At 27.0% G+C, this 21,918-nt stretch overlaps 2 protein-coding genes across 6 annotated transcripts in view; one reads left to right on the top strand and one right to left on the bottom strand.

Annotated features, from left to right (window-relative positions):
- The window catches only part of LOC117176275 (post-GPI attachment to proteins factor 6-like), a 41,003-nt gene extending 32,274 nt beyond the window's left edge, over nucleotides 1-8,729 (bottom strand). Inside the window, exons 1-4 of the mRNA XM_033366453.1 lie at nucleotides 8,601-8,729; nucleotides 3,968-4,139; nucleotides 2,675-2,888; nucleotides 165-292 (exon numbers count right to left, since the gene is read on the bottom strand). Coding sequence (XP_033222344.1) covers nucleotides 165-292; nucleotides 2,675-2,888; nucleotides 3,968-4,139; nucleotides 8,601-8,688 — 602 coding nt within the window. The 5' untranslated portion in view covers nucleotides 8,689-8,729. The remainder of the gene's footprint in view (nucleotides 1-164; nucleotides 293-2,674; nucleotides 2,889-3,967; nucleotides 4,140-8,600) is intronic.
- Nucleotides 8,730-11,010: 2,281 nt separating this feature from the next.
- LOC117176256 (poly(A) polymerase type 3) overlaps nucleotides 11,011-21,918 on the top strand; it is a 24,402-nt gene continuing 13,494 nt past the window's right edge. For 4 of the 5 annotated variants that reach the window (XR_004467594.1, XM_033366417.1, XM_033366416.1 and 1 more), the window contains exons 1-6: nucleotides 11,011-11,410; nucleotides 12,224-12,466; nucleotides 12,539-12,782; nucleotides 12,914-13,018; nucleotides 15,349-15,499; nucleotides 18,312-18,998. Coding sequence is in view for 4 of the 5 variants with exons in the window: in XM_033366417.1 (XP_033222308.1) it covers nucleotides 12,246-12,466; nucleotides 12,539-12,782; nucleotides 12,914-13,018; nucleotides 15,349-15,499; nucleotides 18,312-18,998 (1,408 nt within the window). In the remaining variant the exon portion in view is untranslated. Of the gene's footprint in view, nucleotides 11,411-12,110; nucleotides 12,151-12,223; nucleotides 12,467-12,538; nucleotides 12,783-12,913; nucleotides 13,019-15,348; nucleotides 15,500-18,311; nucleotides 18,999-21,918 lie in introns of all 5 variants that reach the window. The other variant, XM_033366415.1, reaches the window with a different exon arrangement.

The raw sequence follows: 21,918 nt of genomic DNA, 5'->3' as shown, positions 1-21,918 counted from the left end.
TTTATTTCACTCCAGAATATTTTTGTAAAAATGTATGTAGTAATTATGATATATTTGTTTAAACAATAAATGCTTTAAATCCTCTTAAATGCTCTATAAATTCTCTGCTCGAGCTAAAATGCTTAATTATTAATTTCATTTCATTTCTAATCGAATATTCTTACTTGTAGTAAGAGGTTATTTCGCTCGTTTTCATGGATATTTGATAACCCAATGGTATATTTTGAATTCCACCCATTTGACTCCAAAGCGCCACTGATCCTATACTGTAGCGACATTTGTGGCCCAGACCCTGTAAATTTTATTCAATTAAAGATCACATTCTTCAACGATAATATTTATTTAACAGATTCAATTATTAATCAGATAATATTAGTACCTAGCCTTTCATTTTTCCTCGCATAAAAAACAAATTTTAGCAATACATTAGGAGTATGAAGGGCTCAAAATATGTAACAGCGTGAGTCAAATTTTAAGGATAAGAAAATTTAATCATTGAAGACTTTAATGTAGGTGAAGGTTGTACGATTTGATGGATTAAAAATTAAACAAATAAAAACATTATTTCTTGCCAAATAATGCAGAATACATGAAGATCCCAGGAGAGATAACATCTAATAGATAACTTTTAGATACGAGTCATTAAATCAAGAAGACATGCCCCTATTGAAATACCAGGAAATTTCTTAGATCGAGTGTAAGTTCTCTTCCTTAAAAAAATAAAGAAATAAAAATGTTAGAATTTAATATAAATCTCATAGTTGTTTAACAGGGTGGTCCAAAAAATCATTATAAAATATTTTTTTTGAATTTTCATGCATATCGCGTCCGAATATGTTCGAATCCACAAAAAATAATTGCGTTTGAAAAAATTATATTTAGGTTCCGCAAGCCCCATGAAGTTTAACACGTATTTCCCATAAGAAAAAGGACGTTTCTGTAAATTTTATTTTATTTAGAATCCTCAGTATTAGGTGAATCGAGTTAAAACTCGACATTTCTGTTCACAATTAGCTATAGAATATAAATAAACAATTTTTTTGAATATCATCCGCATAATTTTGTTTTATAGGGTCCTAAAAAAACTCCATTAGTGAATAATTGCGTTTTGCGAGATTTGGGCGTTAATTTAGATTTATTTGCGGGTTTTTTTATAGCAATTATTTATGATACATATAATATTACTTTATAATGATAATTAAATATTTATGTACATTGTTAAAACAATTTTTTTAGCAATCTTATCTTAAAATTGAGTTAGAAAGTCGCGGCTTTTCCGAGGTTTTCAACTTATTTTCAATTTTTTAGTTACAGTGAGGCAATGATAAATTAAATTTAAACAAAAAGTTCTTTACTTAATATTTATTATAATATAGTCTATTTATTAATATTATTATTATATATTCTTTGTTATTTATTAATTGCCATTTATTATTATTTGCAATAATTCACTTTTCAATTACAATGAGGTAATATTTAATGAAATTTAAGAAACATCATTATTTAAACAGTTCATTATTATCTTTAATATTATTCTCTTAATAATGATAGAAAGTTGCGGGATCGGAAATTTTTAGTTTTATTTCGGCTTTTTAGTTATGAAAAAATATTAAAATAAATATTAGAGACAATATTTTTTGTAAATAATCGTGCTTTTTGTGAATATACATATTTTTCTGAAATAAAACAGATATTTGAAATGTTATTTAAATTTTCTATACGGATCAAATGATTAAATGTGGTTTGAAGTAAGATTTTTTCCGTACGTGTACACTTCCTAAATTAATATTAATAATATTAGTATTTATTATTTCTAACTAAAAATGTAAAGAAAAGCAGAAAATTAAAAAAAAAACCGCAACTATCTAGCATTATTATAGAAGAATATAGTTATAAACGATAATAAGTTGTTTAAACAATTATTGCTGTTTGATATAATTGATTAGTGTCCCAATCTAACTGAAAAGTTGAAAACAAGCTGAAAAATCTAGAAAAAACTGCAACTTTTTAACTCTATTCTAAGAGAAAATTCTCTAAACAATAATAAATTATTTTAATAATTTATTAAAACATCCAAATATCAATAAAGACTAATACTTTATATATAAGAAATTTGTATAAAAAAAAACATCATTCTAAAAACTCGCAAACCCGAATTTTTCCCGTATGGAAGTTACATCGAGTTTCAACTCGATTAAAAAAAACGCATTTATAATTTTTTTCCAACAAGTTTGGGGACGATATTGATAGAAATTCGAGAAAAAAATATGGACAACTCTATTGTATAATTTATAGACTATTCTTAAAAATTAAATAAAAACTTCCATATAATAAAATGGATTCCTATGTAAAATTGTAAATTCCTATGTAAAATCCTATGCCTTAATTGTAAGAGAAAGGAGAATTCTAATAGATTATCCAGAAATAAATGTGGACTAAATTTTACCGAAAAGTTAAATATTATTTAAATATTATTAAAATAATCTTATTGAAAAAGCATAATGCTTTTCTCAAGCGTTAAAATGAAAAATTTGCAAATATGGAGTAAGAAAGTTATAATAGCAATAAAATTAAATGTTATACCAGAGGAAAACTCTGATATTGTTCAAAGTTCTAAAGTTTAAGATTCAATTTTTAAGATTTTCTAAAAAAATAAATAAAATTCTTTATTCACCTGCTGTTGTACTTTTTCATCCCAATGCGATAAGTATGCGCCCACGAACCAATCACCAGACGGTGGGCCATAAACGGGAATAATTGTAATAATTTTTGGTTCGTAAGTCGTCCAGGTAGACACAGAAAATGTGTAATTTCTTTCAAAAATCACATGTGGAGGAAAGGTCGCGTTTCCTTCTGAAATTATTGGATAGCTACCCCACTGTAAATATCTGATAAAAAAATTAATTAATTTTATTAAAAAATTTTGAATACCTCTAATAATTTTATATTTAAAAATAAAATTATATTAAATATACTATTTTTATCAATATATTTAATAATTGTTGATAGACTTGCATGGAAAAGTTTCTTCGTTAATTTTCAAGTTATAAATTTTACACTATAATTTAAAATGATTCAATTTAAAAAGCGTGGTGCACAATTTGAAAATTAATCTTTTTTAACGACTTAGTTTCAAGATCCTAATTTAAGGATGCTTCATTTTTTAAACAAAGTTTGGAATTGTTTAATTTCTAACGCTTCAAATTATTATTTTAAATTTGTTTTCATTTATTTTAATTTTTGAGGCCTAGAAACTAAACTATTAAATCTTTCATACTGGAAAAATGATATATTGAAAGCCTAAAAATTTAGTTATAAATGGAATAATTTTAGATTTAAATATTCTAAATTGCTTGGTTTCAATTTTAAACGTACAAGATTTTCTCGTTTTCAAATTCTTCAAAATTAGAATAACAAATTGAAAGACTTGATACAGTTACATAAATTTTTGGATTAAAGAATTTGTAATCATACAATTATGAATTAAATGCCTCCAGAATAAATTCAAAACCATGAAAAGCTAAGACAATTATTTCTTAAATTCAAAATTTAATAACATTTTAATAACAGTTCAAATTTTATTTTTATCTAATCACTTTTAATGTTAACTTATTATTTTTTTTACTATGTAATAACAATTTAATTTTAAAACATGCAATTTCAAAAATCTACCATTCAAAATAATATTATTAAATTTTGAAAGTTTTTGATTTAATATTTTTCAATTACTAACACTTCCAATTTCAAATTATTCAATTTTGGGCGCTTTTATTGGAAAATAATACAAGGACAATTCTTATTTATTATATTTGAACTATTGTCCTTTTTTTTCAAAATTTTACCTAATCAGAATGGCTTGAATTCCAAGCTTTTTAATTCAAAATTATTGATTATTAATTATTGTTTCAAAAATATCCTAAACTTAATATTTAAAAGTTAATTACAAATATTTATCCAATAAACTTACATATGCACTTTTCTGGATGGACATTCTTTGCCATCCATGAATGCCGCGAATTGCCAAGTGGCTCTCAGGACTTCTTTAGGAACCGAATAATGAAACATTGCTACATCTGCATAGTTTTTGAAGGAATGCAGGGATCCTTCTTGACTTGCTTGTGGTTCGATTGCTTGGCCATCTAATAACAAAATTCAGCTTATGTATTTATGTATAATTAATTTCTCTAAATACTATCAGCGAAAATAATTGACGTGTTGCTGTACAAACTAGAGATAACCAACAAGATAGGAATGTCTCAAAAGAGCGAAAAAACATTCTATAAAATCGAAATAAATATCTCAAGATAAAACAAAAGTCCGGTCTTGAGCAGAAGTATTGCAAAATTAAGACCAAATTTTTTTTTAATACAGCGATCTAGACACAATCTCTCTTAAAGTTTAAATATTGAAAATTAAATCTACAAATAACATCTTGGAATGAGAAAAATCATATAAAATATTATGCGAAATGAGAAACATTGGTGCTTTTTAAATATTCTTGCACGGTTTAATTAAAACTTTCAAATTATCTAAAAAATTATTGATAATATTATAAATTTTTTATGTTAGTTTTTTTCGTTGGAAATAATTATTTTTAAAATGAATTTTAACAAAATCATAAAGTTTCAGAGAATTAAAATTTTCTGAGAATTTTGGGTTGTCAGGGTTTTAACCGGAAATTAGCATTTTAAATCAAAAATAATCAACAAGATTGCCAACGATTTACGTTTTTCGATTTAATAATCTTTTTCTTTTTACCAGAAATTGGCATTTTTAAATATTATTCATTTGATTTTGGAGGTTCAACTTTTTTTTAAGTTATCTTAATACTGTTTAAAGTAAATCAGTTATTTCAACCATAAAAATTGATTTCGAAGAAGACTTAAGATTCTGAACAATATCGTGTTACGTTATGTTAGTATTTTTCGGCGGAAATTATTGGTATTTTTAATCAACAATACAAGTTTTCAAGAAATTTAGATAAAGCTTAACTCTCAACGAAAATTTAATAGGTGATATTTAAAAAAAGATAAGTTTTCAGTTTAAAAAATGCTAACAAAACAGTTTAATTTTAAAATAGTGATGAATTTTCAACTAAAATGATGAATCTTCAACTAATAAAATAAATTTTTTACAAATTGGGTCAACTTTTAACAAAAAAGACACATTTTTATCCCAGAAGACGAATTTTTTACAAAACAGATGAACTTTAAAACCGCAAATAAAAATTTTCTACCAAAAAGTTGAATTCTCAATGAAATAATTTAATTTTTAACCAGAGATGAATTTTCAATTAAAATGATCAATCTTTAACAACAAAAAAAGAAAGAAAATATCATTTTTAACAGTTTAGTTTTACTTTTAACCCAGCAGTTACATTCTCTAACCATATAGACGAATTTTCAACAAATAAATATTTTTCAGTTGAGAAATAAAAAAATCATCCAAATTGTTAAACTTTCAAGCAAAGACGAATTTTTAAAATATAAAATATAAACATCAAACAAAAAAGTTCATCTTCAACCAAATAGTTTCAGTTTTAACAAAAAAAAGAAGAAATTTAAACTAAAGAGATTAGTTTTACCAATTGTTAATGGAAAAAGATCAATTTTCAACAAAAAATCAAAAAGTTGCCTTTTCAGGTAAGAAATACATTTTCAATAAAAAAATATAATTTTCAACAAAACGGTTCAATTTTAAATTTAATAGATGATTCATTAAAGCAAAAATTTTGTTTAAAAAGTGGTTCAACCTTGACTTAAGTACTTGAATTCTCAACTTAAAAAAATACATTTGCGGCTAAAATAGGAATAGTGTCATTTTGAAGAAAAAAATATCAAATTTATACTAAAACAGATAAATTTTTAAAGTAAATAAACGAATTTTAACCAAATTAGTAAATTTTCTACATAGAATGATTTTTCAGTAAACAGAGAAAAAAATTTCAAACAAATCGTTGAATTTTTAAGCCAAAAACACGACTTTTTACAAAACAGTTGAATTTTTACCCAAAAAATATGAATTTTTAACTAAAAACAGTCCAGTTTTAACCAATAATGGTATAGTTTAACTTCCAGTTCAAAAATTATTTTCCACCAAAAGAAATAAAATAATTTAAAAAAAATTTGAAACCAAAAAGATAATTTTTCAATTAAAATGAATAATCTTTTTAAAAAAACAATTATTTAATTAAGTGGTTCAGCCTTCACCTAAAGAATTGAATTTTCCACACAAAATATAAATTCTTAACGAACAATATAATAGTAGATATTTCAAACAAAAAATATGAATTTAAAATTGATGAATTTGCGAAAAATGAATCTTCAACTGAAATAGTTAAATTTTCAATTTAAACAATTAATTTAAAAAATTAAAACCAAAAAGATAATTTTTAAATTAAAATTATTAATCGTAAAAAAAATATTTGTTAATAAAGTGGTTTAATCTTTAACCAAATAATTAAATTATGTAACAAAAGATATGAATTCTTTACGAAATTTAAAGTAGATCTTTCAGACAAAAAATGTGACTTTATAATTGTTGAATTTAACCAAATAAAAAATTATTAATTAAAACTATAATCTTCGGGAGGAAGCAAATGAAAAAAGGAAATAAAAATATAAGGAAAATAAATGACTAACTAGAATATTATATCAGGGTAGCCCCAAACGTCATTTCCAAAATTCCCTAACTTAATCTAACCAATTTTTCATTTTCCCTGATCATTAAGATTCAAATACCAGAATCCTTATCTTGTTAAATTTTTAACATACGACTCTTAGAAACAAAATTCAAGGATATTTCTTTTGCATAAAACTTGAAATAACCGTTTGTTATATATGTAAAAATATGAACCATTTCATTTTTTATTGGTCAACAATTTCTCAAAAAAGCAGAACCATAAATAAACAAATTCTTAATTTTTTGCGAACATTAGTCACCTTTGTGAAATCTTTGAGAACATTTAAAAATATTTAACAAGTCATTGAAATCCTTCAAATCTTTGCAATCTTTATGAAAATTTTGAAAACCTTTGAAATCTTTATGAATTCGTTGAAATCTTTTGTTGAAACCTTTTGAAATCAATTAAAAATCATTGGAATGTTTTGAAATTTTTGCAATCTGATGTTATGTAACCTTGTTGAAATGCTTTAAATTCTTAAAAACTTTTAAAATCCTTATAAATATTTTGAATATTTGCGAAATCTTTATGAAATCTTTCTTATTCGTTTGCAATAATTGAAATATTTAAAATCTTTGTGAAATCTTTTGAAATCTTCAACACAAATTTTGAAGCCGTTAAAATCTTTGAATTGTTTTAAGATTTTTAAAATCTGGTGTACTTTTTTTTTATTTGTTTAAATTTGAAAATCTTGTATTCGTTTCAAATAATTATGAAATTTTAATGAAATGTTTGAAATTTTTATAAGATTTTTGAATTATTTTTCAAATCTTTGTGCAGTTTTTTGTATGAATTTAAAATCATACAAATATTAAAAATCTTTGTGTAGTCTGTTGAAATATTTTAAAAAATTGTAATCATTTACATTCCTTAAAATTTTTTGAATTCTGGTATACTACCCTTTTTGATATCTTTAAAATTGTTGAAAACTTTTGAAAGTTTAAAAATCTTTGTGAAATATATTCTACACGTATTTTTCAATTTTTTTTAAATCCTTGGAATCTTCATGAAATGTTTTAAATGTCTAGGAAATTTATGCGATATGTTTTGAAATCTTCTCAAATTATTTGCAACCTTTTGAAGTATTTTAAAAAGTTTGTGAAATCTTTTAAATATGGTGTGCGGGCATTTTTGAAGTCTTTGAAATCCGTGAAATTCTTGTAAAAAGTTCAAATTCCTTTTAAATATTTTGTAACCTTTTAAAATCTGGTGCAAACTAAAAACCGAGGTTCATTATAATTCTGAAACTGAATTAAAATCGAAATTTTGAACTAATAATTTTTATAATTTGATAGTTGTATATCACAAAAAATGTACTCTTTAACAGTCTATTTTAGCGGAGAAAAAATAAAAAACTTATGAGATTATTCACAATATTAAAGTCTGTTAATTGCAACCTATAAAATAATTAATGCATTCTACGAAAAGTGCCCTGAAATCTCTTTATTTATTCTATAGTGAACAAAAGATAAATTATATCTCGATAAATTAAAGAATTAAAAATTCAAGCACTTTTCCAGGTAAAAAAGAATTAAAGGACTTTTCCTGGTTTCAAGAATTTCAAGGTCACTAGACATCCTGAATGACACTTGACCTCGATCCAAAATAATAAATTTACAAACTAAAAACTCATTTCTCGACTAATTTCAGAGGAAAATACTAACATGCTAAAATTGTAAATACTGAAATAAAAAATTGCTCTTTAATCAATATTCGCATAGTTTGTATGCGGAATTTCGTCCGAAAAAAGCAGCGAAAAATTTAAAATTAAAAAAAAAAAAATTACTGGAAATAAATGATACACTTCAGATTATTATTTTTCTGTCATATTTTTTTTCGTGAGGATCCAATATAATCATATTATAAAACAGCAATAATTAGTGAAAAGCTCAATAAAGACTGTGTAAAAATGACTTACTTTTCAATAGTAATAACAAGATAAGTGCAGAAAACCAGTCTGAAAAATAGAACATTTTGTTCCTAATACAAAAAAACCACGAAAACATTAGCCATTGATATTTAGACGAATTTTTTGACACGAAAAAAAGAAACAGAGCAGTAGAATGTTTCGCCACAGTTCATAAAAATCTCTAGATTGTGTTTTTAACCCTAAAACTTGCAAATTTAGCGTCCTCTGTCGTTTAAATTTCGATATTAATCTATTAGGCATTATCATTTCATATCGTCAGCTAACTTCACTTCGTTGAATGCTGAGGGGAAAACAATGCATTTCACAAAACTTTCTGTTTGTGTTATCTTCGTAATGAATAATAATTACTGTGCTTTTATTATTTTAATTTACCTTTTTTAGTTTAAGCATCCACTATTTGGATGAAAAATTATCTTTCCTGTTCGAAAATTGATATTTTTCGTTGTAAATTGAACTATTTCATTTTTGGTTCCAAATTTATTGACTACACTGAACTTCCGAAATAAGGACCATGGTTTATCGTGAAAAACTACTCGAGGACCGCACTCTCAGCGCATTAGTTGCCCGAAACCGGTCTTATATCGGGAGTTGAGTTGAAAATAAAATATATTATTGAGTGAAAAATATATTTACTAAACATTTATAATTATATTTATAATAAAGAGACGCATCACCCCCCCCCCCCCCCCGCTGTTAACCACTCCCAATTCAATCTTTGCTCATACCTATGAGTGAATGGTGCTCGCACCAGTCTGCGCGATCTGTTCAGAGGTCCGAGTTCTGTGAAAATTTTAATTTAATAAATCAAAAATAGCTGTTCTCATACAGATTATTAATATTTTTATTACTGGTCACTTCCTTTGCGTATAGTTCTGAATGTTACAAACATAACATTATTGTCTACTGAAAAAATTGAAAGTACGTGATTAAATAACATTCTCTATTTTTTAACAAATAGTAGAATTTTAAACAAAAATCAATTTCTTACCAAAAATTAGATTGTTTAATTAAAAAAATAAATAAATAGATCAACTTTCAACCAAAATGATGAGTTTTCAAACAAGATTATTAAGTTTCTCCTAGAAAGACAAATTTTCAACTAAAAACATTAAATTTCAACTACAAACAGAATAGTGAAATTTCCAGATAAAAAAATTGAATTTGAAACAATATATACAATTTACATTAAAAAAGTTAGTTTTTCACCAAAAAAGGCAACATTTTCAACATAAATGGAATTGTTAAATTTTCTATTAATAAAATTAATTTATAATAACAAAAAAAACTATTTTTTCAATAGAATAGTTGAATTTTTAGTCATAGAGATGAATTTTCAACGAAAGGAATGAATCTTAAACCTAAAAAATTACTTTACAACAAAGTAGTATAACTATACAGTCGAATTTAAACAAAAAGGCGTGTTTTGAATAAAATACCTACTTTATTTTTATGTTAAAAAATTAATTTTCAACCAAAATTTTTTTCCGCAATAAAGTAGTTCAATTTTAATCGAAATGAATAAATTTGCAAGTAATTCAAATTTTGTGAAAAAACGTGAAATAGTTCACTTATCAGTTAAAAAATAATTTTGAACCAAGAAAAAGGAGATTTGTAAGAGGTATTTAAATGTTCAACTAAAAATAATGAATTTTCAACCAAAAGCGACAAATTTTCAATAAAATACATAAATAATTTTAATCCAAATAGTTCATTTTTAAACTAAAAGAGGCGAAGTTTTAACAAAAACGGACGATTCTAATTTTCAGTTAATAAATTTTTAATGAAAAAAAACTTATTTTCATTCAAAGAGGCGAATCTCCAACAAACCACCATTTTGAACGAAAAATAAAATAAATTTTCAACCAAAGAGAAGAAACTTAACCGATAAAATTTTAATTAAAAAAAGCTACTTTTCATATATTAAATTTGAATTTTCGCAGAACTCGGACCCGAACAGATTGTGCATTCTGGTGAGAGAGGTGGGTGGTAAACTCATGGACATAGGAAACACGGGACTAGGCATGCCATCCTAACTTGGCGAGAGGGGTTGAATCCACGGGAGGGGGGAGAATTCCATGAGTGGGGAGAGCCGCCATCTTACAATGTGCCACTTAATTATGCGCACGAGCATTTTTGCCGACAAACTGCATGAAAATATAAACATGTGGGCGCTGCCATGTTTGCTGCGGGGCATCAAAAGTTGGCGGTCCTCCCCCCTCTACATTTATCACGGGTAACTAAGCCGCACCGCATCTACGTTTATAATATCTTTGCCATGGGTAAACTCCTCCATACCTACTGATTCCTACGACAAGCACCAGCTGGCCAAACAACTCTACATTATCTACAGCAGATACAGTCGCTGTCAGCATTGTGAGTCATTTTCAATCTATACAATTTTGTGTGTGGCTTTGTGGATCCGATGTTTATGGTAGTCAGGTAGAGTTGTGGAGTGTTTAACATTTTGAGTGTAAATTATTTAGTGAGTAACTCATTTAAATAGCATATTAGTTTTTTACTATGCGTGGGGACTTCTTCATATTCTAATGTGTGCGTATTTCTAAAAAGTGCGGGGGGAAATCGGGTTTCTTTAGTAGTTTTCTAGTTCGTTCCCGAAGGACGAGCTAGGCTTGTTCGTCCTTTGAACTCTTTTTCGCATCCTCAACATTTTACGAGTCACTCGAGCTCGTTCGTGAAAATCCTACTTCCCAGATAATAACCAAAGTGCCGAAAAAAATTCTGGAGTCGCCGTAAAATTCAATTAGCACGCCTGCTTTTGTAGCCTGGCAAGATAAGAGGTGAGTTTCATTTCACAATTTTTTTTCCTGTTTGTACATTTGTTTGTGTTTTGGCTGACGTTTAGTAACAAAGGACGACCATCTAGTTTTGACGTTTTTTATGTTGAGTTGTTTATTCTTTTATTGAGGAGGTTTCTTTGGTGCGAGAGTTAAGTTTTGTTTATGAATCAGACTTTAACTTTATTTAAGTTTGTGTTTATTTTATTTTCGCAATTGCTTGGGTTAATTTGCTCAGTATATTGTTTATGTTGGCTGTAATTGGTTTTAAAGATATTTTTCGTCGACAGTCAGCCAGGGATGCAAGTAAAATAATACGGTCCTTTACGTTATATTATCGTTTACCGGAATTTCATTTTCCTTTTTTATAAAGCAGGAAGCAAAATTGAAAAGATGCATTATTGTTGCTCAAAAAGTATAGACTTACTTTTCCTATTTTAATAACGAAACATAAGGAAAGTTTTTGTTGTAAGAGTTGTTTTCTTATTTATTCCGTCTACTTTTTTTTTTACTTTTTCCGTGTTTGTTTTTAATTGAATAAATAAATAAATAAATTGAATAAGCGTTTACACCTTTATAAGTAAATGAATCGGAAACTAAACTATCGGAGCTAATTGGGTATTGAAATGGACTTCGACTAGATTTTCGATCGAAGTTTAAATGTGGAAACTTTCAAGATTATAATTAAATCCACTTATTTTAGTTTCCAGGTGACCTGGAAAGATCGATCACGCAACGGCCTCGTAAAATCTTGGATACTTTATAATTTAGAACTGAGTCGAAATCTTAAATTATTTATATAAATTTTCTTTACAGTTTTTACACTTAGATCATCAAGATGTGGACCTCACAGAGCACAAATCCTGCAACAGCTCCAAGCGCAATCACTAGTCCACCAAATTCTCAAAATTTACGTACTTTAGGCATGACTTCTGCGATTAGCGTCGCAGAGCCAAAACCCAGCGATATTGCTAGAACAACCGAGCTGAAAGAGGCGCTCAAACCTTATAATGTATTTGAATCTGACGAAGAATTAAATCATAGGATGGAAATTTTAAGGTTTGTTTCAATCAATATTTCCTTGAGAATTGGAAAGAAGACTATTTTAGGAAGTTAATTTTTCATTTACAGCAAATTGAATTCCTTAGTGAAGCAGTGGATAAGGGATGTGAGCGTTGCCCGAAATATGCCAGCAAATTGTGCTGAACAAGTTGGAGGGAAAATTTACACATTTGGCTCCTATAGGTTAGGGGTTCATCACAAAGGAGCTGATATTGATGCACTTTGTGTCGTTCCTCGTCACGTAAATAGGACCGATTACTTTACTTCCTTTTTTGATTTACTCAAAAGTCAGTTGGAAGTTACAGAATTGCGTGTAAGTCATTGTTGTGATTTTCGAAAAGTAGAGTAACTGCACTTTTTCTGGCCCCGTAAAGTATACTCTTGTACTTTATTTATCTTTATTTTTCGTCTTTACACAATGCTCATTTAGTTTTATATTTTCAGGCTGTGGAAGAAGCTTTTGTACCAGTTATAAAAATGAATTTCGATGGAATAGAAATCGACATGCTCTTTGCTAAACTGACCTTGAAAGAAATCCCCGACACTATGGTAAGTTTGTTTGCTAATTAATAAAATAGTTTAAATACAGGGATCACAGACCGTTCCTTTTCCCCCCTAAAATTTGACAAATTCCCTAAAACAATTAGAATCCAAAATTTTTACACAATTTTCCCCTTTCCTCCCTTTTTTTACAAGGCTAAGAAAGGATTTTTTTCACTTAATTTTCTTTGCAAACAAAACATTTGAATTTTAAACCCTAAATATAAATCGTCGCTAAAAAAAGGTAGTTTTTAAACTGAATAGATGAATTTATAACCCAAAAAGGTCATTTAAAAAAGAAACAAAATAGTTATATTGTCAAACAAACAGATGAATTTTGAACTAAAATGATCAATTAAGGAGACAATTTTTTCACAAAACAGTTGAATACCTTACAAAATTGCTGATTTTTCAACACTATAATTAAATTTTCGACCATGAAAAATTAATTCTCAACAATCCAATAAAATACGATTTCTCAACAAGATAGAATAGAAGAAAGAAAATATTTGAATTTTCAAATTAAATTTATTAAAGAAAAACGAATTTTCATCGAGATAGTTAATTTTTTCGACGAGAAAAGATTATTCAGTTACGAAAGAAAAAATTTCAATTTAATTGTTGAAATTTGAAGCCAAAAAGATTAATATTTAATGAAATAGCTTATTTTTCAACCAAAAATATGACTTTTCAATCATGCATATTAATTTCCCACCACAAAAAATAATTTTCCAACTAAAATGATGAATTTTCAACAAAAAAAAAGAAAAAAAATTAACAAAGTAGCCTAACTTTAAGCCAAGAAGTTAAAATTTTAACTAGATAAGCTGATTTCTCAACAACAACAAAAACAACAAAATGAACTCCTAAAACGAAAAGGTAAATTTCCAAAAAAGTAGTAAAACTTTTAAGCAATTGGTTGAAATTTTAACCACATAAGGTGAATTCTTAACAGTGGAATTAATAAAAAAAAAAGACTTTAACAAAATAGTTGATACTTAAACCGAATTATTGAATTTACAATCCAAACAGTTGTCTTCTTTTTTTTAAAATAGTTGAGTTTTTAACCCTAAAATATGAATTGTCAAATTTTTCTTTCAACTAAATATTTTTTAACAAAACAGTTAAATTTTTAACACAAAAAGACGAATTTTCAACAAAAGAGTTACTTTTTCAACCACACTGGGGTCTTTTCAACTAAAATGACGAACCAAAAAGACGATTTTCTGACAAAACCATTGAATATCTAACCAAATATTGAATTTTTAAACAAATTAACTTTTCGAAAACGAAATATGAATTCTCATTTAAAAATGTAACAGTTTTTAATATTTCAGAAAAAATCGCTGAATTCATTTAAAAAATTCTTGAATTTTTAATGACGTATTTAATTTTCAAACAAAATTTTTTTTTTAATAAGAAACAGTTAAATTCGTCCAAAAAATATGACTTCTCAATAAAATAGTATAGTATAGTTGATTGTTGAATTTTCAAGCATAAAGACGAACTATCCGTTTCTTAACATTTCAATTTTCAAATAAAATATGAATTGTCAATAAAAAGTTAATTTTTTAACTACAGATTTTCTAAGGTAATAGTTGATGATTGTTAATTTTTCATAAAAATAATTAAAATTACAAGCATGAAAAATGAATTTAAAAAAAAACGAACAATTTAATAGTTAATATTCCAACAAAAAAAATTGAATTCATTAAAAAAAGACGAATTTTCAATGAAATAGCTTATTTTTCAACCAAAAGAGATTATTCCGTCAAAAAAGCAAAAAATGCAACTTAATTGTTGAAATTATAACCCAACACGGACCATTTTTTAACAAAATTGTTGAATTTTCAACAAAATAATATAGTATAATAGTTCTCTATTATTAATTTAGTTAGCATTTAAGTTGAAAAAATTGATGAAAATAACGAGTAATGGTCTATCTACTGCTAAAAATACTTTTTTTTAAAAGTCAAACATGAATATTTTTCAATTCCATTGTTTATATAATTTTAATGTTTATTTTATTAAATCTTTTTCTGTTATATTTTTACATGTATAAAGTTCTGCAGTGTTAAACAGATTTTTTAAAGCTATTTAAACAATATTTTAACGCAAAACTTGCTGAATAAAAGGCGCCACTTTATTTATATGATATAAATAGCTTTTAATAATAAATTAAATCCCCCTTTTAATCCTCTTTCTTTCTGAAAATAATAACTTTTTTTTAACAAAAAATTGAACCGCTGTGATATCCGTAAATACTTCCTTAATGAATAACTAATTATTGATGTTAAGGTTCTACATTAAGACTAAGATATAACTCTATTTTCTTTCAGGATCTCAGAGACGATACTCTTTTAAAAAATCTGGACCCAAAGTGCGTAAGGAGTTTGAACGGATGCCGAGTGACGGACGAGATACTTCGTTTAGTTCCTAACATTGAAAATTTCCGTCTGGCTTTAAGAGCTATCAAGCTCTGGGCGAAAAGTAAGGCTTATTTTTTTGTATTTCATATTAATTATTATTAAAATATTTCTTTGTTTCGTATATGGGTATTTTTCCATATAAAGGTCACTTCTGCTGCCCGCAAAATATATTTAATGAGCAGTAAATACGTACAAAATGACTTATTTGTATACAAAAGAGAAATTTAAGTTTAAAGTTTCCCCTGAACTTTTTTTCTTGAATGTGTGATGACAATTTGATACGTTTTTGGCGATTTTCTTGGTTCTTTTAACAAAGATGAACGTATTTCTTTAATAATTAAATCTAAGTGTCGCATCTGTTTATGAATTGACGGTAGATATTCGAAGATTTACGTGTATTTTTGCACGCTGCAGGTAAATTAGACACTTTTCGGGTAAATATTTAAATTGTAACCTAACACATCTTTAAAGGAAGTGATAGTGAATATTTTCTACAAAGAATTTTTTTATTTAATATTTTAAAGAAGTAGAGTCAGTGCTTTATGTTGTTATAATTCCAATTGTAAATCATAAAAATTAAAAAAAAATTAAAAATGCCATACCTTTAAAATATAAATCTTCAAAATGGAAAAATTAAAATTTCGGCGTATATTTTCGAAATTCAAGATGTTTCGATTATAACTTTAAAAAGTTTAGAGTCACAAATCGTTCAAATTTAACACATAATATTTTTTCGTTTTGAACATTTACAATTAAAAATTATGCAAGTTTTAATTTTTACAATTAAAAATTCTACAATTTCATAAATTTACGTCTGAAATTTCGTCAATATGGAAGAATTAGAATTGAAAAATCTTCATTCTTGACAAAATTGTTGAATTTTGATTTATACATCTTTAAAATTAAATATATTTCAATTTTAAAGCGTCACAGTTGAATATTTTTCCATTTTTAGTCTTTCTACAGATATTTTTTCAATTTAAGAATTTCAAATTGTAATTTTTTTAAAATTGTAGAACTTTCAATTGTCAATACTTAAAATTGAAGCGTTATTAACTTTGAAAATTTTCTGTAACAATAATACAAAATTCAAGTTTTACCATTAAAAATGCTATAATTCCGATGGTTTTCATTTAAAATTTCGTCAATTTGGAAGATTTAGAGTTGAAAACTCTTGAAAAAATTTAAGAATTTTTATTCATTCTACATTTTTAAAATTGAATAAATCTCATAATACATATTTTTAAATTCTTAATTCGGGTATTGAATCAGCTATTTTGAATTTAGAATTTCTATTACTACTATATTTGAATTTAGTGACTAAAAAATCATAGGATAGCTATTTTCATAAAATTGAGACCATTTTCAAATTTTTAATTCGTTATGTTGGATTAGCCAACTTTAATTTGGAAATTCTATAATCGTATTTTTGGCATTATTCAAATTTTTTTATTGAAAATCAAAATATTTTTTAGTTGGAATATCAACTAATGCAGCTTTTCTTTTTTAATTTATCTTTTTAGGAATATAAATTTAATTACTTGGTTAAAAGTTAAACTCTTGGTAAAAATCATTATTGTTTTGTTTTTTTCCCTAAAAATTTAACGATTCCTGTAGAAATTTTGGGACGAAAATTTGTCTTTTTTGTTAAAAATTAATCTTTTTGGTTGAAAATTTATCTTTTTGGTTAAAAATTCAACTATTTGAGTTAAAGGTTCATCATTTTAGTTGAAAATTCCTCTCTTTTTGAACATGTAACTACTTTGTTGAAAATCATTTTTTTTTAAATAACAGTTGTTTTGTTGTTTTTTTTGTCTAAAAATTTAATTGTTCAATTTTTAGTTGAAAAATCGCCTTTTTTGGCTGAACATTTATTTTTTAAATTAAAAACTAAGTTATTTTTGTTTTGGCTGACAATTTATCTTTTGTAGTAAAAATTAATTCTTTGTTGAAAATTCAAACATTTCCTTGAAAATTCGCATATTTTGTTAAAAAGTGAAAACTTGTTTTTTCTTTGGATGAAAAGCAATTTTTTCCCGAAAATGAATCTATTTTGCGGAAAAAATGTTTCTTTTTTATTGAAAATTAAATAGTTTTTTTAATCTGTAAGTGTAACTCTTATTCCAGTTGAATATTCCATAATTTTAGTTAAAAATTCCTCTCATTAGTTGAACATTTATTTTTTGACTAAAAATTTAATTATTCAATTTTTGGTTGGAAAATTATCATTTTGAATTGAGAATTCGTCTTCGTTGGTTGAACATTGTTTTTTTTTTAAGTGGAAACTTAGTTATTTTAGTTTTTGTTGACAATTTATCTTTTGTAGTAAAAATTTTGTTGTTGTTGAAAATTTAACAATTTCCTTGAAAATGCTCATATTTTAGTGAAAAACTAATATTTTTTGTTTAAAATTCAACTACTCCAGTTGAAAATTCATCATGGTAGTTAAAAATTATTCAGTTAGATTGAAAATGAATGTTTCTTACTAAATATGTAACTATTCCATTTTCTGTTAGCAATTCTTTTCTCTTAGTTTAAAATTCAAATAGTTGGTTGAATATATGTCTTATTTAATTGAAAGTTCAAGTATTTCATTGAAGATTCATAATTTATTTAAAAAACAATTTATTTTGCAATTTTTTGCTCTGTGTTAAATGATATTTGCAATGAACTTCATGAATTAAAAAAAAATTGCATTTTGCGGCAAATATGAATATGTTTCTTTTATTTGACCAGGGAAATTGAAAGAATTGACCGGGAAAACCGGGGAATTTGAAATCGTCCGCCGATTCGCCACTCTAAAAGTGACCTTAGTCTAGAGGATCACCCATATATTATATAATAATTGAGCAAAAATTGTTCTGACATTTTAGAGCACGGGATCTACAGTAACGTATTAGGTTACCTTGGAGGTGTTTCTTGGGCAATGTTGGTCGCTCGTACCTGCCAACTCTATCCAAATGCCGTCGCAGCCACCTTAATAGAAAAGTTTTTCCTCGTCTTTTCTCAGTGGAAATGGCCACAGCCGGTTCTCTTAAAGCAGCCTGATAATGTGAATCTTGGATTTCCAGTGTGGGACCCTCGTGTCAATGTAGGCGACAGGTATCACTTAATGCCAATCATCACGCCTGCCTATCCTCAACAAAATTCGACCTTCAACGTTTCGAATTCCACGAGGACGATAATGCAGGAAGCTTTCGAGAGTGGTTTGGCCATCACTGAAGAAATAATTATGGGCAAGGCCCCCTGGGATAAGTTATTTGAACCCCCAAATTTCTTCAACAAGTACAAACACTATGTCATATTGCTTGCGAGCAGTTCACAAGCTGATGACCAACTCGAGTGGTGTGGGCTCATCGAGTCCAAAATTCGGCATCTGATAGGTCAGCTGGAAAGAAATCAGGCAATCACGTTAGCCCACATTAATCCTGAAGCGTATCCACCTCTTGAACCGGAACCTGGCAAGATCATCTCCATGTGGTTCATCGGATTGCTCTTTTCCAGGAGCGAAAACTTGAATGTGGACCTCACGTATGATATTAAGACCTTTGCTGATTCAGGTAAGTGATAAATAAGTCATTTTCGACAAGATTTGCTGCAGCGAATCGTCGCCAAGTACACAAAAAAAAAAGAAGCTAGCAAGCTGTCTGACCAATAAGGTGGTCTAGAAAAGCATTGGAATTTTTTTCACTCGAATTTCTCATACATATCGCTCCCGAATTTCTTCGAATCTACAGAAAAAAATGATATTTTGAGGTTGCGCAAACCCCATTACGTATTTCTTAAAAAAAATACGTTTTTGTCAATTTTATCCAGTATTGTCAATATTAGGTGAATCGAGTTGAAATTCAAAATTTCTCTTTACAATTATCTATAAAATACGAATCAAAAATTAAATTTTAAATATTCCCCCGCCTCCCCTGTCTATTCTATAGGGTCCCAAAAAAATTCCACAAGTGAAATATCAGATTTTGCGAGTTTTTGGAGCTAATTAGGATTTCTCTGGATTTTTTAAAAAATACAAATTGTTTATGGGGCATTCCACACAATATTTGCCACCAAAATTTTTTTTTCACGCAAAATATTCTTTTTCTTGTTTAACATTCAAAAATATTGGATACGTATTTTTTTAAATTTCAATATGAGACATAAAGTTTTTGAGAAAATTAAAAAAAATACCTTTTTTCAATTACTTATACTGAAATCCACTTGAATTATTTATTTAATAATATAAATCAAATACTTGTAAACAAATAGATTTTTTTCAATTTTGACCTTTTTTATTTTTATTTTTTTTTATTTTAAATAGTGGACTAAACGTTTTTCGTGATCTGATATAAATTTGGCAGTGGTAGTCAAATACTTTCGAAGCAATGCAATTTTTGAATAGCGGCTCGTTAGAGCGAGGCAATAATCAATTAAATTTAAGAAAAATATTTGTATAGAAAAAGTATTCTTTATAAAAATATTTTTTCAGAATAATATTAGAAAGTTGCAATTTTTCTGAAATTTTCTACACCATGTTCACTTTCAATTAGCATGAGGTAATTAATTCGCGTTAATAAAAATAATTGTTTAAATAATTTATTATTTTGAATAATATGTTTTGAATAATGCTAGAAAGTTGCGGCTTTTTTTGAAATGTTCAACTTCTTTTCTAATTTTCACTTAGAATCAGTTAATAATTAATGCAATTCAATCAAAATAATTTTTTAAACAAATTATTCCTATAGTTATGCTAGATAGTGGCGATTTTTCTGAAACTGTAAATTTTGGTTCCAATTTTTTAAAACTTTTTGTCCAATTTTCACTCTAAGTGTGCGAATAATTAATATAATTGAACAAAAATAATTGTTTGAACAATTTCTTATTATTCTTAATAATTCCCTCTTTGAATAATGTTAGAAAGTTAAATTTTTTTTCTCAAATTTTCAACTTTTTGTACACTTCACTTAGAACGAGGTAATAATTAATGAAATTTAGCAAACATAATTGTTTAAACAAATCATTATTATTTATAAATATCTTCTATAGTAATGCTAGATAGTTGCGGCTTTTTTTCTGAAATGTTCAACTATATTTTCCTGTAGCAATGCTAGATAGTTGCAGCTTTTTTCTGAAATTTTTTACTTTTTGTCCACTTTTCACTCGAAGGGCGTTAATAATTAATGCAATTTAACTAAAATAATCATTTAAGCTATTTATTATTGTTTATCACGATATTATCTTATTTTAATGCCAGAAAGTTGCGGGGTTTTCTCAAATTTTTAACTTTGCTTTGGCTCTTTAGTTACGAGCACAATCTCTTTTTGTGGATACAATTTTCTGAAATAGAACCAGATATTTGAAATATTCTTCAAATTTTCTGCATAAATCGTATTGAATGTAGCTTTTCTTTGAATTAGTTACTTAGAATCTTTTTGTTTAAATTAATATTCTTAAAACAATAAAAGAGGCATCATTCCTCAACTGCCCCAACTCAAAAAGTCATGTTTTTCGATTGTCTCTAAATTCTGGGAATATGTTCGCCTACCCAACAGTAGTTAATCCACAAACTTATAGACCAGGATTACTAACCCTCCCCAAGTGAGGGGGGGTTGAATTTTCAACCCCAATGCCTGCAGGGGTAGTTTCAAACGCCTGTAACTTCCTTTCTAATTACGCGATTTAAAATTTTTATGAGGGTTTTGGAAAGTGCTTTTTACACACTTTCATCCTATTTTATTATTTATAACAAAAATAATTGTTTAAACAATTTTTTTCAATAAATCAATTGTTTATTTAACTTTTTTCGCAATTTAGGCATCTACGATTTTTTTTAATAGTCTCAAAAGAAAGCTTGACTTTTTTACTATGAAAAATGTCTGATAAGAAAATGGACAAATTGAAATTCATTGAGTTACAGAGCCGGTTGTAGAGGGAGTCCTCGCGCTCGCACTCGGGCGTTATGCGGCACCATACCGCGGAACAGTTTTCAAGTATGCCATTTTTTTGTATTACTTACATTGATCCAAAATTGGATGAAGTCATCGGAAAAAACTATTCAGTAATGTTAACCAGTAAGTTTGAAGAAGTTAAAAATTTTTTAAGTTATTGTGAAAAAATATTAAGTAAAAAGCACTTTCTTAAAAATGAACAGTATTTTTCTGAAGATAAATGATTCCTCACTATTATAATTTATTATCCGACAATAATTGGTTATTGCTCTTGCAATTTTTTAAAACAAATACATGATTCAACCAACTTCTCACGTATAAAGTGTTTGAGTAAATAAAGTACTAACGGATTAGTAATTAACGCCTGTCGTCAGCCTACATCCTATCAAGTTTAGTTTCCAGAGAGTCCAGAGTATTCGGGGTGCTTAATTTTAGTGAGTCTCTTCGCCTCTCACTTTCTGGGGTGCTTGATTTTAGTGAGTCCCCTCGCCTCTCACTTTATGGGGTGCTTGATTTTTGTGAGTCCCCTTGCCTCTCACTACAC

The sequence above is a fragment of the Belonocnema kinseyi genome, chromosome 7 (assembly GCF_010883055.1).
Source record: "Belonocnema kinseyi isolate 2016_QV_RU_SX_M_011 chromosome 7, B_treatae_v1, whole genome shotgun sequence".
Lineage (NCBI taxonomy): Eukaryota > Metazoa > Arthropoda > Insecta > Hymenoptera > Cynipidae > Belonocnema > Belonocnema kinseyi.
This window is presented reverse-complemented; position numbering and strand designations above follow the sequence as displayed.